The 14,239-nt window shown below is 43.7% G+C and overlaps 1 protein-coding gene across 1 annotated transcript in view; it reads right to left on the reverse strand.

Moving 5' to 3' along the window:
* Window positions 1–3,189: 3,189 nt before the first annotated feature.
* Window positions 3,190–14,239, reverse strand: part of AFF1 (ALF transcription elongation factor 1) — a 236,826-nt gene continuing 225,776 nt past the window's right edge. Inside the window, 4 exon segments of the mRNA XM_027769864.1 lie at window positions 3,190–8,578; window positions 9,713–9,936; window positions 13,051–13,188; window positions 14,144–14,215. Of these exon segments, the coding sequence (XP_027625665.1) occupies window positions 8,457–8,578; window positions 9,713–9,936; window positions 13,051–13,188; window positions 14,144–14,215 (556 nt within the window). The 3' untranslated portion in view covers window positions 3,190–8,456.

The raw sequence follows: 14,239 nt of genomic DNA on the forward strand, positions 1-14,239 counted from the left end.
TGAGAAAGCAAGCCACCAGGCCGGGACATGTTCCATAGGTGGCCATATGGGAGTCTAGCTTCTTAACTACCATGCCACCTGCCAGCCCCTAAAAAGAGTTATTTAATTTTATTATTATTATTATTTTCATTTAACCAAAGAGAGACAGAGAAAAGGAAAACGAGAAAGCAAGCTGCCAGATTCAGGACTTGAACTGCAGTCAGCCCATGTGGGAGTCCAGCACCTTAACCATCATGCCACCTGCTGGTCCCACATGGAAACCTTTTTGAATGCTGACATGGCACCACAAGTGGGGAATTCCATACCTGACCTCATGTGAAGGGCCTTCTAGTTCAAAATATTGTATACAGTTACCTTCAGGCCATGTGTTTAAGGTATATATGGAACAAATGAATCTCATATTTAGCTTGAGCCCCGTTTCCTACATACCATTATGTGCATGAAAATGTCCCAGGATCTGAAATGCACAACACTGGTCCCAAGTATTTCAGATGAAGGTCACTCTATTTGTACTCAGGGTTGAAAAAGTAGGAAAATGATTGCTCTGAAAACATTTGATACAACTTTTCTTTGGGCAATGTGACAATAACAAAATCCTGTATAATATACTCCTCCAGTTCTTCAGCTCCAATGTGATAACTAGTTAGAGCAAGAATCAGCAATACTGACGTGAAAGGTCGTGGAACAGACAGGAGCCCATTTTTATAAGGGAGAGTTCTGGTGAGCATAGCTTAACTAAAGACTCACATTTTGCATCACTAATAGTAAAAACCATTTTCAGTATCTTGTGATGCGACCCAGTGAAGCACGCATCACTGTGAAAGAGTCTCACCCAATATAATCAAGCCCCAGACCTGGCATGATGGTTAAAGTGCTAGACTCCCACTTGGGCTGACTGCAGTTCAAGTCTTGCATCTGGCAGCTTGCTGTCTCACTTGCTTCTGTCATTAGTTAAATGAAAAAGTAATAATGAAACTATATAACTAACTGTCAGGGTACAGGAAATACCGGAAGTGGAGGAAGGCTCATGGGCACTTTGAGGAAGTGGACAAATCCAGGACGGAAGACATTATATAAAAAGAGGGAGCTTTGGGGGCCAGTAGGTTGCTTAGAGGCTAAGGCACCGGATTCCCACATAACCAACAATGATTCCAGTCCTGGACCCAGAACCCTGGAGAATGGAGAAGGGATTGCTGTATGGCCATCCCCCCTGAGGTGGGGAAGTTCTCACTTCCCCCTCTCTCTGTCTCTCTTCGGAGAGCTGAAGTGCCCAATGGCAAAATCTAAAGGGGGGAGGGGGACTTTTAAATAAATACGGACATAACCAAACCAAATATAATGCATGAAACCTGACTGAAGATCTCATGATGCCTGGAATTTCCTATTCAGCATAAAAAGTGAGGAGGGAGGGTGGCGGTGGGGAAGCTCATGAAAAATGCCTCTCGTGAAAAAACTGCAAGACTTCTGAACTTCTTTGCTCCCAAGGATATGTGAAATTCCATGTTTCCATGGACTTTCTGAAGTCCTCCCCTATAGACACATACTTACAGTAAGAAAATGTAGTAGAGGCAACCCTCCAGCCAGTAGTTTAAAGGAGCCAGATCCCTCATGGCCGACCACGGTTCAAATCTCAGGCCCCATGGCATGAAAAATGCAAGGATTGTGTACTGCCTGCCCTAAATCCCAGCAGAATGAAGAAATGAGGAAGGGATGGCAGTGTGACCATGCCCCGCCGCAGGTGCTTTCTCCCTCCCTCTCTCTGGTTAGTGCATAGACCCCCTGGCTATTAAATATGTGGTCAAAAGCTCATCATTGAGCCTAGGCGGGAGACATGTATGTAAACGTTGTATTATTCTGCTCTCTATATATGAACATTTTCAAACAAGAGGAAAAACATCCTTCCACGTCACAATCCAGTTCTGGGACTCTTAACAAGGAAACAGTTTGAATTTGCCCAAATGTATTGTTTCAGGGAATCACAGAACCATTCTTTTTAATATTTTCAGTTTAGAAATAATGCTTAACAAGATGTTTGCTTAAATATGCTGGCATGTCTGTACCTGGACATTTAAAGTTATTAAAGGAGGCCAGAAGGTGGCATGGTGGTTAAGGCACCGGACTCCCACATGGCGAACTACAGTTCGAGTCCCAGACCTGGTGGCTTGCTTTCTCACTTTTCTTCTTTTTCTAGCCAAATTTAAAAATAACAAAATTAAATACCTCTTTAAAAAGTACATTAAAAAATAAAGTTATCAAAGACATGGAAAAGTTTTGTGAAAAAGGTTAAAGACCCAGAAGAGATTTGATGATCCATCTTTCCAGGCTCAGTTCACAGCAGATCTCCTCCCTATGGTTTCTCATAATCAACGAAAACACTTCCTTTCTCCACAGTGGCCGTGTGAGCCCCCCACACAGCAACTGGTGTCTGGTCAGTTTTACTGTACGCTTGCTGCGGGGGTCCATGTTTATAATGGAAAGTTCTGCTGAGCATAGCTTAACCGAAGACTCACATTTTGCATCAGGACCGAGAGAAGCAGAGGTTGAACTGCTGTGAGGGCCACGAGAAGAGCAGGGGTGAGCAGCCAGGTCCTCCTCGGTGCTCAGGGGGAAGCCAGAGAGTCAGACCTGGGATAGGGTGGGGCGGTGAGGGGAGGGAGTCAGCCAGCACTGCCGTTTGTCTAATGGGACCCTGTGATCTTACTGAGTAGACACCAGATCGACACAGTGCGACCCTGAGAGGGGAAAACCTGGGCTCGAATTCAGGGAGTCAGGTTTCAGAGCCTCGGGCCTTTCCAATCCCTGGAAACCACAGAGGTAGAATATTATTTCTTGAGGGCGGTAAAGGGAGAAGAGCAGGAAGCTTCGAATTCCTTTCAATATCAACCTTCTGCAAACTGACCTGCCCGGCAGATAAACGGAAAACATGCAAACTCGGTCTCTGCTGCAGTCGCTATCAGGATAAAGCCACGTCGGTGATGGCAGCTAATTGGTCTGTGTTGGGGCCTTGAAAATAAACCAGACGTGAGGATGACCGACCTCCTGGTCACCTCTCTCCCTGCTGCAGCAGGAAAGCCATCTGAGGATGAGGGCGTGTCACTCCACCGGAACTCTCCCGGGCTACAGACGACAGCCAGACAGCAACGTTAGGAGCTACTTTATTCAGGCAAAACAGAAGGCATAGATTCCATCTTAATGATTTCTCTGAATTTTTATTGATTTTTTTTTGTTTGTTTTACAGCTCAATCCTCTTGTGAAAAGGAAAGAATTGAAAGATGAACAAGTCAATTACATTTTTTTTAAACAGCAATTAATCCTCATTACAGAGAACATCAAACAAAAGATCTGTGGCACATTATCTTTGGAAAGATCTTTTGTAAGTTTTTTTTCCTTACAAAAAAAAAAAGATCAAACTATAGTTTCCTCACAGATCGTGTATGTCTCTTTCAAAGGACTATACAAGGCAGCTAAATTTTATGCACAAAAGCCCCAAGTTGCAGGTTCATTGCTAACATCGATAAAATACACGGAGTCCCCCTCCCGACTCTGTGTTGCACATCTTCCCAGCAAGAGCACTGCTGTGTCCCCACCCGACGTACAAAATCCTTGTGTTGGTGACAGCTGGCACATTATTCCACAGTAATTAAAGGAAAACTCATTGCTTCAAAGACCAGTGATGTTCATTTATCAACTGGACGATTCACTCCTTTTTAAACAATTTTAATAATACCAAGATTCAACTTTCTCTAAAGTTATAAGAAAGCAAAAAATATATAATATAATATAATATATAATGGTAATAAATAAAAAAGGCAACCCTGCTCAGGTATCATCCAAAACATGATCACATTCAGGAAAAAAGAAGAAGGAAAAAAAAAAAAAAACAGAAGAGTCAGGATACACACGTACACACACGCACACATACACACACGCACATACACACACACACCCCAACGTGAACAGTGTATACTTGATTTCTCAGGGGGATGTGCAGTAATTTTAACAATACATGCTGATGGCCTGAACAAAATGTGAAGTTAATACTGCCTGTGTTAAGCATCACTTAGACATCTACTTTCAAGCAAAGCAAGTGATCTTCCTTAGGTAGACCACCACCTGGTCCACCCAGCGCAGCTCGGCTGGCCTTGCCATCAGTGGTTACAAGCCCTTGTTCTCCCAGGCCAATATATCAACATACGGGTCACAAGGAGACATCATGTTCTCTCCCTGCCCTCACAGGCTCCCACCTAGGTAGGCACCTCTCTACCCAGCACAGTACCTGCCGACAGCTGTCACGCCATGAAACAGAGCACAGAGCAATTTCCCCTAGGACCATCAGAAAGGACAGCCACTTCAAGCAAAGGTGGATGGTATCCACCAGCTCATCATAGATGAGAACTAAGACCATGGCTGTGATCATGAGTCACGAAGAGATGTGCGTTCTCGATCGCCAAGAAACTAACACACGTGGACCGCGTCATGATTGAGGCTTACGTGGTAGAAACACCACTTGCAATGCCAGAAGGAAAATCCCCCACACCATGTCACTCTGCCATTACACTCTCCCCCAAGAAACCGATGACAAATAAAGGCACAGGGCAATACCTGACATCCATCAGTTCTACATCGGACCCAGAACAGGGTACAACCCACTAGAGGAAGGAGTACAAAGAACAGGAGCCACCATCACCAATCCTGGCATCCCTCCACAGCCACAATGTGGGTAACTCACTTTCCAGTGAGGAAATGTATACTTCCGTGTGTCTAAAAGAAGCCCAAATATTTCTGCAAGATTTAAATACTGCTAATCTGTGGTAGAGGGTATAATCAATGAAGTGGTAAACTTTTTCAAAGACATTTTGTAGTGTTTGGGAAAACCATTAAGAAAAAAGTAGAGAAAATCTGTGATAGGAAGGAGTTTTTAAAAATTCATTAAAAAAAAAATCCAAACATCAAACCTTATTTGGTTCATTTTCCTTATACTGCGCAAATACTCCTCAAACTTCTTACGGTAAAAAAGTTAAAGGTTCAAGACTCACCTGACATCCCTCGAAGCCAGGGAAAAATTAATACAGCATTTCAAAATTAAACTTGGTCAACAAAGGCACAATAAATTGATCCAATTTAATGAGCTCCTATTCTCTGTAAATATGAGAGTGTGTGTATGTGTGTGCATATATATGTATATATATAAATATATTCTTTTGTATATCAGAGAGAATAGTTCATTGCAGAGGACACAATTGTTTTCTTTTTACTTCTAAAAATTACTGAACAAGAATAATAAAATAAGAAGCTCCTGATTTTACTAACATTAATATGCAATGTACCAACTAAGGCAACTTTTTAGCCAGAAAGGGATAGAGTTCATTAGAATCTAAACATCCTGAGATGTGGCATTAACGGCTACAGAACAAGAGAGATAAGTACGGCAACCTGTCTAAAGGAAGCAGCTACACATTTTGGTCAAAACAGATCTATAAAACAAAGGTCCTTTTGTTAAAAAAAAAAAAAAAAAAAAAAAAAAGGAAAAGAAATTAGATGCTTTTCCCATTCAGTATTGTGATCAATTCATAATAATAGTCAAATCATCCTACTATAATCCTACCCCTGATAACTGGAGCCTTCCTACTTCACTGCCCTGACATGTGGCCAATGTTTTTGTAAAATATAATTTTAACTCAGAGTAATCTGTATATTTCAGTAAAGTGTTGTTCATTATTTAGCAGGGCTCCTAAATTGATTCACATTTTAATTATTGCCCGAAAAGATAGAAACATTCAACACTTTTAAAAGCAAAATAGTATTCTTCCTTTTCCTATCTCATGCTCTCTCTCACATACACTTGTAGTGCCAATGACAAGACTTATACTATTTTCACTCCTTGTTTCATATCTGTCTCACTGTGAAGTGTGTACTATTATTATTGTTATTGTTACAAGGGACTTCACATATTCAAAGGCTTAATCTTATCATCCAGTCCATTCCAATTATCTACCCCGTCAGCTTTTGCTGTTGGGAATTATATGCATGCAATGAAAAAGTGCGAATGGTGTTAAGAAGTCCTTCAGATTTCAATATACAATGGTAACATTCAAAAGACCTTAGGAACATTAAGGATTCATCAGCCACTACCTTTCACACCCTGTGGTGGAAAAGGCAGCCTCTCAGAATTCTCTTTCAGGTACAATGTGTGTTGCGGTAAGAATGGGGACTACCCAATGACCAGAATAGTACAATGAATCTACGCACATTTGTAAGTTTGTAACAAATTGGCTAGACAAATAATATGTGGACATAGCATTCAGAAGAAGGAAAAAAAGACCCCACAAAGAATAAGGCCACTGAAAAATGCAATCTGTTCTTTTAGAATTGGCTGGGAAATCAACTTGGATAGTCTTCAGTCAGGGAGCACTGCGGCCTGTGAAAGAACAGTCTGCAGACCCACCTGTCATGAAAAAACGCACCTCACCGTGGACAAGTGGCTTGTTCTAGGGAGTCAGAAGGGAAAGGGGAAGGGGGTGGTTAAGGGAAGGAGGAAAAGAAAGACTTTCATCACGAAAGCTAGACTGGGGGCCTTGTCCCCACAGAGAAGAGATGGGCACACGACCTCCCAAGCGGTTATTGTTCATTCCACAAAAGGCTTTTTAAACTGGTAGTTGAGAAAGGGCCATGGCTTTGCTTAAAAAACATCAGTACATCAAATCGGTTCATCAGGATGCCACATTAGGTCTTATGCTCACACGCGACTGTGCTGCCACTCTCCGGCTTTAACCCTCAACACGGGGTCACTGAAGGAACAGCTTCACACAAACAACTCATCCTGGGGAAGAGTAGCATGGCTCCCATCCTCCACTCATCGCTCTGAGTACTACCAAACTACCAAGAGAGTTTTCTCTATACATACATGTAATCACGTGAAACATGCTTGGCAGGAAACTACGTGTAGCGGGGCAGAACAGGGTGAAGGTGGAGGAAGGAAACCAATTCAGGGTGGGGATAACACTCACTCCTCAACTTTAACACATGTGCAAATCCTACTTGTTTCTAAAGGGGAGAAAAAGAATTGGTTTTCAAAAACACTGCACTCAAAATAACATTTCCAATAATAACCTTTTGAAGTTTCCATGAAAAAGGAAATCTGTGCTTTTGGGCAGGTGGGAATTCTACATTTTACTTTGGGTCATTCAGGATGCACTGGGATTAATGCACCCAGTCTGGTAATAACCTACGGGAAGACCACGGTTCCTCTTCAACGTCATCAGCTCTAGTTGACCGAGAACACTCAAGAGTGAAGGCATGTGGTGAGGGTTTTTTTAAAAAGTCTAATTTACCACCCCAATCTCCGCCTCCCCTCAGGAAGTTATTTCCCCTAAACAATCAAGGGCTCTGAAAGTTTAGTTTTGCTATAAATATAAAATAATTTGTAGCAGAAAAATATAGCCTCTCTAAGAAGTAGATTTCATTTTTCTTTGTTCACTGACAAAACTCAGAGTTGGTCAGACAACATGAGTTACCACATAGCTGTAGACCACAGATCAGCACCTCCAATTCCAGCTCAACTTAAACATGAAAAAGCACTTTTGCCATCTGGTCAGGTATAAGTGTTGGTTCCCTTCTTCCCCATGGTAAGAAATTCAGAAAACAGTCAATGGTGACCACCTTGCTGGAGAGTCCCTTTCACTGAAGAGGGAGCAGGAACAGGGCCCTTGCGATGGCTGCCATGTGTACCCGGCTTCTCTCTCCACTGCTCCAACTCGGGGTGCCTCGGTACAACAGAGAAACCAGAGCTGGGAAGATGTGCGGTGCTCTCGGGGATGCGGTGGGAGAGAGGGCCGGCCTTCAATGTCAGAAATTCTGACAGCGCTTGGTATTACCAACGCCACTGTTCATTGGCAGAAAGTGGGGTACAGTGGAGTCCTTCACAATGTTTTACAGATGGCCATCAGAATTTATTAAACAAATGTTTTCTCTAAAACTTAAAAGAAAACAAAAAGTTGTCCACGAAACCCTTCACCAAAAATTATCATTAAAAAAAATTTTCTTCTGGGAATGGACTAGTGTGGTTAACTGAGATGAGATGGGAATTTGCTTTCAGAGTTGAAATTGCTTCTCCTTATTTCATGTGCAATTTGCATCCTGCTGGTTAAAAATATTTCAGAAATGTTTCCAGACCATTCATTCGTCCATTCAGGCTACATTGCACTTCTGTCCTTTATTTAGGAAAGGCAGGATCATCTCTGGGCTGGCCTCCTCATCTCTGTTTCTGCATAATGTTAGTGTCCAGCCAACGATCACACAGTTCTTGGGCATTTATGTGGACAAGTGTCCTGGCCATCTCATGGTGCTTTTCCTCTCTCCATCACTATGGTGTCCTGATGAGACAAATGTCTGGGCTGTTTCTGAGGCTTCCAATGTGCAAAATATGTCCTCAAGGCATTGAATCAATTGGGCCTCCATTAAGGTGTTTTGGTTGCTTGTTTCAGCTGCTGAAAACCCTGTCTTGCGTAGTGTACCAGGTCCACCAGACTGCTGTTGAGGGCCAAGGTGCACGTGTTTGTGCTGAGCTGAGAAAAGAACTCTGCAAACAAAACACCACCAATTAAGTATGCCTACACACACAAATGAAAATGCAAACACAAAAAATCAAGGTTCCAGAAACTATGTCCTAACAGTCTGCACTCCATCTATCACAGCTCAAAACATATTCTACCATTAACTATCTGCCAATTCTCCATATCCTCTCACTAGACTAGACAGATGGGAACCAGGTTTACTTTAGAATCAAATTCATAATGCCTAACATAGTGGCTGGCACTAGGAAATCACTCAAGTTATACCTTTAAAAAAATTTAATTTTATTATTACTTTTTTTTTTTTTTAATTTGACCAGAGAAAGAGGGAATGTGAGAAAGCAAACCACCAGGCCTGGGACTCAAACCACAGTTGGCCATGTGGAAGTCTAGCACCTTAACCACCATACCACCTGCTGGCCCCAATTTATACTTTTTGATTAATGGATGCATGAGTTGGGGTGGGGGGGGGCCTTCATTATTAGAAGTGTTATTAGTTTCCTAAGAAGGATAAAGCCCTAGGAAGCTGTGGGGTAATGAAGTGGCCATGGCCAGCTGGCTGCCTAGTTCCCCACATCTAGGAAGAAATACACACTGGCCCTAGCCTCACATTCATGAGCATTTACTTCGTGGTCATAAGCCTGGACACCAAGCAGTTCCCCCGACTGTGTGCTCTACCACTCTGAAACTTCAGATATCTCCAGGGCCTTCTGCCCCAAACAAGTCTCCAGAAGGTTTACTATGCCGTTTCTGGTACAGCAGCCGACCGTCTTTCCTAACATTCGCTGAAGACAAACTGAGCACTGGGCAGTGCCCCTCCACATCTCCAAGGCGTCCTGACCAGGAACAGCTAGTGCCTCTCCTTCTTTGTCTGCCTTGCCCTCTGCTAGTGTTTCCCTTCAGACTGAAATAAAGACACCAGCCCTTCTGAAGGGAAAGGGTGCTACTGCTACTTCTAGTCTGGATTTACTAAGCCACAGACTCCAGCTCCATGCAGAACTCGAGGAAGAAATGCAACTAGGTAATGGGCAGAATGAGAAAAGACGAGCAGAGTAAGAGCTGCGAATAACAACATGAAGTAATAACATAACGTACAAGCCAACGACGCTATCCTTCCCAACCGCCACCCCAGAGCCACTCACCTTTATTCTTCCTCGCGAGGGCCTCAGCCTGCTCCCAAAGATCGAAGGCGGTGAGGATGTGGGAGGTGATGGTGACATAGGAAGACGTCATGTTCTGGATGGTGACTGGGGTGCTGATGGTGGGAGTCAGCCCGCTGTTCCCCACACTGCCAGCACTTGACTGGGACCCTACAGAACTGGCAGGAGAAGGCATTGGGGACAGTGGGGATGGTGCGCCTGTGCTTCTGGAAGGTGGAGGGGAAGAGAGAGAACTGGTTAATCACCCTGACCCCCAGATCACAGCTCTCCTGTCTCTGGACCTGAAATCCAAGTCACAGTTTCCTGGCGCACCTGCTGCAGTGCTCAGGCCATTTCTATGAGGTCAAAGAGACACCCCAGTGGGCTAACTGTATTTCAAATACGCCTTCCTGGGCCACATGCATAGTTTAGTTCTTTGGCCTGGCACTCCTCCCACCTGTCCAACTTATCCTAGTAGGACACCACCACTCTCTCTCTCTCTCTCTCTCTCACACACACACACACACACACACACACACACACGGGGGTCTTCAAAAAGCACAAGAAAAATACCTTTTATGTGAAAACTTTGAATGGATTTCACAGTCTTGCACCAAAATAAACTCTTACTTTAATTCTGTTTTTCCACGAACTTCTTTTTAAAGTTTATCTACTGGGTCATTGGCAAAGTCATGACACACATTGTTGCATAGAAACAGAAAAATAAGTCATGTCTGATGACCCAATATTTCTCCATGAATGAGACAGAGAGACATTCAGACAGACAGTGGCCACGCCAGGGTGCTCATGCCATGACCCACCCAGTCCTCCGCCAGCTCTGGATCACGGGCAAGCGAACACCCAGCGGACTCAGGGAGGTCTCCAGGCTCGAACAGGGACCTTTCCGTGTGAGACTGGACTGCTGTGCCACCCTCTGGTCCCTTCTGACCTTTGTGAAGTCCTCCTGCATGTATGTCACCCTCTCCTCCACTCAGCAAGCACTGGCTGGGCACCAGCTCTGCACGTGGCACCCGCTCCTACACTGTGGGTGCATCTCTGTTTCCCTCCTGCCACTCCTGTCTCACCTTTCCCTTCTATTTCTTCTCCTGGGACTTGGCACCATGAAGGCAGAGACCGTGTCTGATCAGTCTGTGTTACTAGCAGTTGGCACAGTGGGTGCTGAAAGGAGGCTCTGACTAATACTCTGGAATCTGTGAGTGAGCTGATACAGGGAAGCCTATGGGAAGATGGGCAGGGACGCTGCCCTGGGGACTAGTCTCTACTCTGCTCTTAGATGCATGCCTGGACCTGCAGGTTAGTTCGTGCCTTGATATGGATCCAATGAGAAAGATACTGAAATCACTTAGACAAAAAGTAAATGCAGGGGCCAGTAGGTGGCATGGTGGTTAAGGCCCTGGACTCCTACATGGCTGACTCCGCAGATTGAGCCCTGGACCAGCAGTTTGAAAATCCCCCCAGGCATGTGTGTGCTTCCCAAATCCTGTAAGAGAATGGATAAGAAGGGATGGCAGTGTGGCCATCACCCCTGGGGTTGAGTTCTCACCTTCCTTTTCTCTGTCTCTCGCTGGTGAGTGCACACATTCTATGGCAAAAAAAAAAAAAAAAAACCAACAACAACGAAACAAAAACAGTAAATAGAGGGTCATCAGGTGGCATGGTTGTGAAGGTGGCAGCTGAACCCACATGAGCAACTGCACAGTTCGAGTCCTGGAACTGAGGGTTTGAGAAACCCTCTGTGAGTGTGCATGTGCCCATAATCCCAAGAGGAAAACGGAGAAGGGACTGCAGCATGACCAGCCCCTGGCTTTCTCACCCCACCTCCCTCTCTGGTGAGCACACATGCCCTATATAAGGCTTTAAACATGCCGGTTGATATACAGTGAGTTGCAGCAGTCGCTTGTGACGTGCTGTCTGCCCTCTGGCTGCACAGATCCTAAGTGTACCCACAGCAGAACACGCATCTTCAAGGACTCGCAGCAAGTTTAGCAAGAGCAGCGGTTCCGGTCTGTTTATTTACAGCTGTAGCCCTGGCACCTGTAAACTTGGTGTGGAGGGGGCCAGCATTTGGTGTAGTGGTTACAGCACTGGACCCCCACATGGTCGACCACAACACAAATCTTGGAACTGATGGCTTGAAACTCACGCCAGGTACGAGTTCGTGTGTGCCAAGATCCCAGAAGGAGAATGGAGGGGGGATAAATTGTGGCATGCCCGCCCCCCGAGAGATAATATCTCACTTTCCCTCTGTCTCTCTCCTTTCTGGTAAGTGCACACGCCCTATGGCAAAGACCTAAAATAAAAATAATAAAAAGGGCCAGCAGGTGGTAAGGCGATTAAGGCGCTGGACTCCCCCATGGCTGATCGTAGTATGGGTCCCATACCCGGCGGCCTACTTTCTACTTTCTCACTTCGCTCTGGGTCTCTCTCTCGTGAGTGTATGTGCCTTACAGCAAATTAAAAAATAATAATGAAAATAAAATTTAAAAAAATAAAGTTGGTATGAAGAAGGTGCTCAATATATACTGATGGAAGGTGTTATCTAAATGATGTAACTGACAGTTAGCTTCGAATTTTCTCTCAGATACGGGAATTGTGAAAAATTTTCAGAGGTAAAAAATTACTTCTCAGTCAGGGCTTTCTTTTTTAGAGAGGCCACGTGGGAGTCTCTTCTTGAATGTGCTGGAAATGGGGCAGTCTAGTTACATGACATCCTTAGAATAGCAAAACCTAAAAGAATGGAGAACTTCACAAGTAGGGTCACATTTTACAAAATGCTAGGCAAGGACCACAGGGAAGACGACACCGTCTTACAGAGGCCTGCACTAGGATTCTGTCTATCAGCATCCTACAGCGAAGGGAGCAATTTCATTTCACAGAATGGAGAAAAGAATGTTGCTAGAAATAATCTCTTTCATTCTTAATATCACTGGAGTGGAAGGGTTATGACTCTGGAAGGCTCTTGCACTGTGACTCTCATCTGCTGTGTCTGCCTTGAGCTGTTGTATGCTCTCAGGCATATCTAAAGACCCTCAGAGCTCTAGAATTTCAGCTGAATATGTGTGTGTGTGTGTGTGTGTGTGTATTCGTAACATATACATTCATATATTATCTAATCAGCAAAAACCTTGATTTATGACTATTCTCGAAAAGGCAAAAATATGCTAACGATTGAAATTTAAGGAACAAATCAGCCCACAGACAAAGTCATACAAACACACACACAAACACCCACACACCACACACACACACGTTTGCAAATCAAGAGGTAAGTAAAGAAATGACTCAGTCTGAGAAATTAGTTGCATTCGACTTATAATTACCTTGCAATGCATGGAGAAGATGCTTGGGCAACCTTGAGAAAACTCTTGAAATGTTCATTCAGTGTACGAGAATACTTTATTGCCACATCTTTCTTACATCGGAACATTGCCATGTTCAGAATGGACTGGCAACGCATGCTATGAACAAAACAGAGTTAAAGTGAGATTTCCTTTTTAAGAAAGATTTTTGCTATAAAATGTGTGTGCTCACTGGAATGACAGAGAAAGCAAGAAATCACCCCCCAGGGGGGCTGGCCATGTGGCAATTCCTTCTCCTTCATTCTTCTCTTGGGATTTTGAGCACTCATGCAAATGCTCCTGGCCTGAGTATCAAACCTCTGGGTCTGGGCCCCGAACCTCAGTTGGCCATGTGGGAGTCCAGTGACATAACTATTATGCCATCTGCTGGTCTCAAAGTGAGGTATTCATTACCACATGGTCACAGCTATCACTACCACAGAAAAGTAGCCACCTAACCGTTAGCATTCTATGATCACTCTGGGTTTCCCCTATCTATGTAACAAAGTATATCTCACGAATCTTATGGTAAGGTCAGCCTTCTACCTAGTGTTTAAGAGCGCCAGATGCCCATGTTGACTGCATGGTTTGAATCCTGGTGCTGCTGTCTTGAAAACATGCTGGGTGCATGCACATGAGGCCCAACATCTCAACAGGATGGAGGAAGCCTGGCATGGCCATGCCCATTGGGCATGCTTCTTCCCTCTCTATGTAGCTCTCTTTGGCAAGTGCACATACCCTCTGACAATTAAAAAAAAAAAAAGAAAAAAGGAAGAAAAGAAAGAATCTTACTGTACTATTTATACTGTCACCAAAAGTCAGTACTGATAGAAAAATCTAGAGGGATGTAATTTAAATCATAAGACTAAAGCACTTACTCATCAGTATAAACCAGCAGATGTCATTTCATAATAATTAACTATCAAGTGGGATTAACCCTTGGACCAAAGTATTGACTTGTCTTTTATCATAATATTCATGGTAAAAAAAAAAAAGAAATTTCAAAATCATGTTGTAGCTACAGAAGATAGGATAACAAATTTAATACTACTTAGACAAAGAAAAAAGTACACACCATAAAACAGCAAATATTTTCTTCTGGGTTGGTGGTGTGGCATCTGAGAAGGAGTTTAATGACATTATGAATCTGTAAGACAATGTGAAAGTTCAG

Source organism: Tupaia chinensis, unplaced genomic scaffold, assembly GCF_000334495.1.
Source record: "Tupaia chinensis unplaced genomic scaffold, TupChi_1.0 Scaffold000094_1, whole genome shotgun sequence".
Lineage (NCBI taxonomy): Eukaryota > Metazoa > Chordata > Mammalia > Scandentia > Tupaiidae > Tupaia > Tupaia belangeri.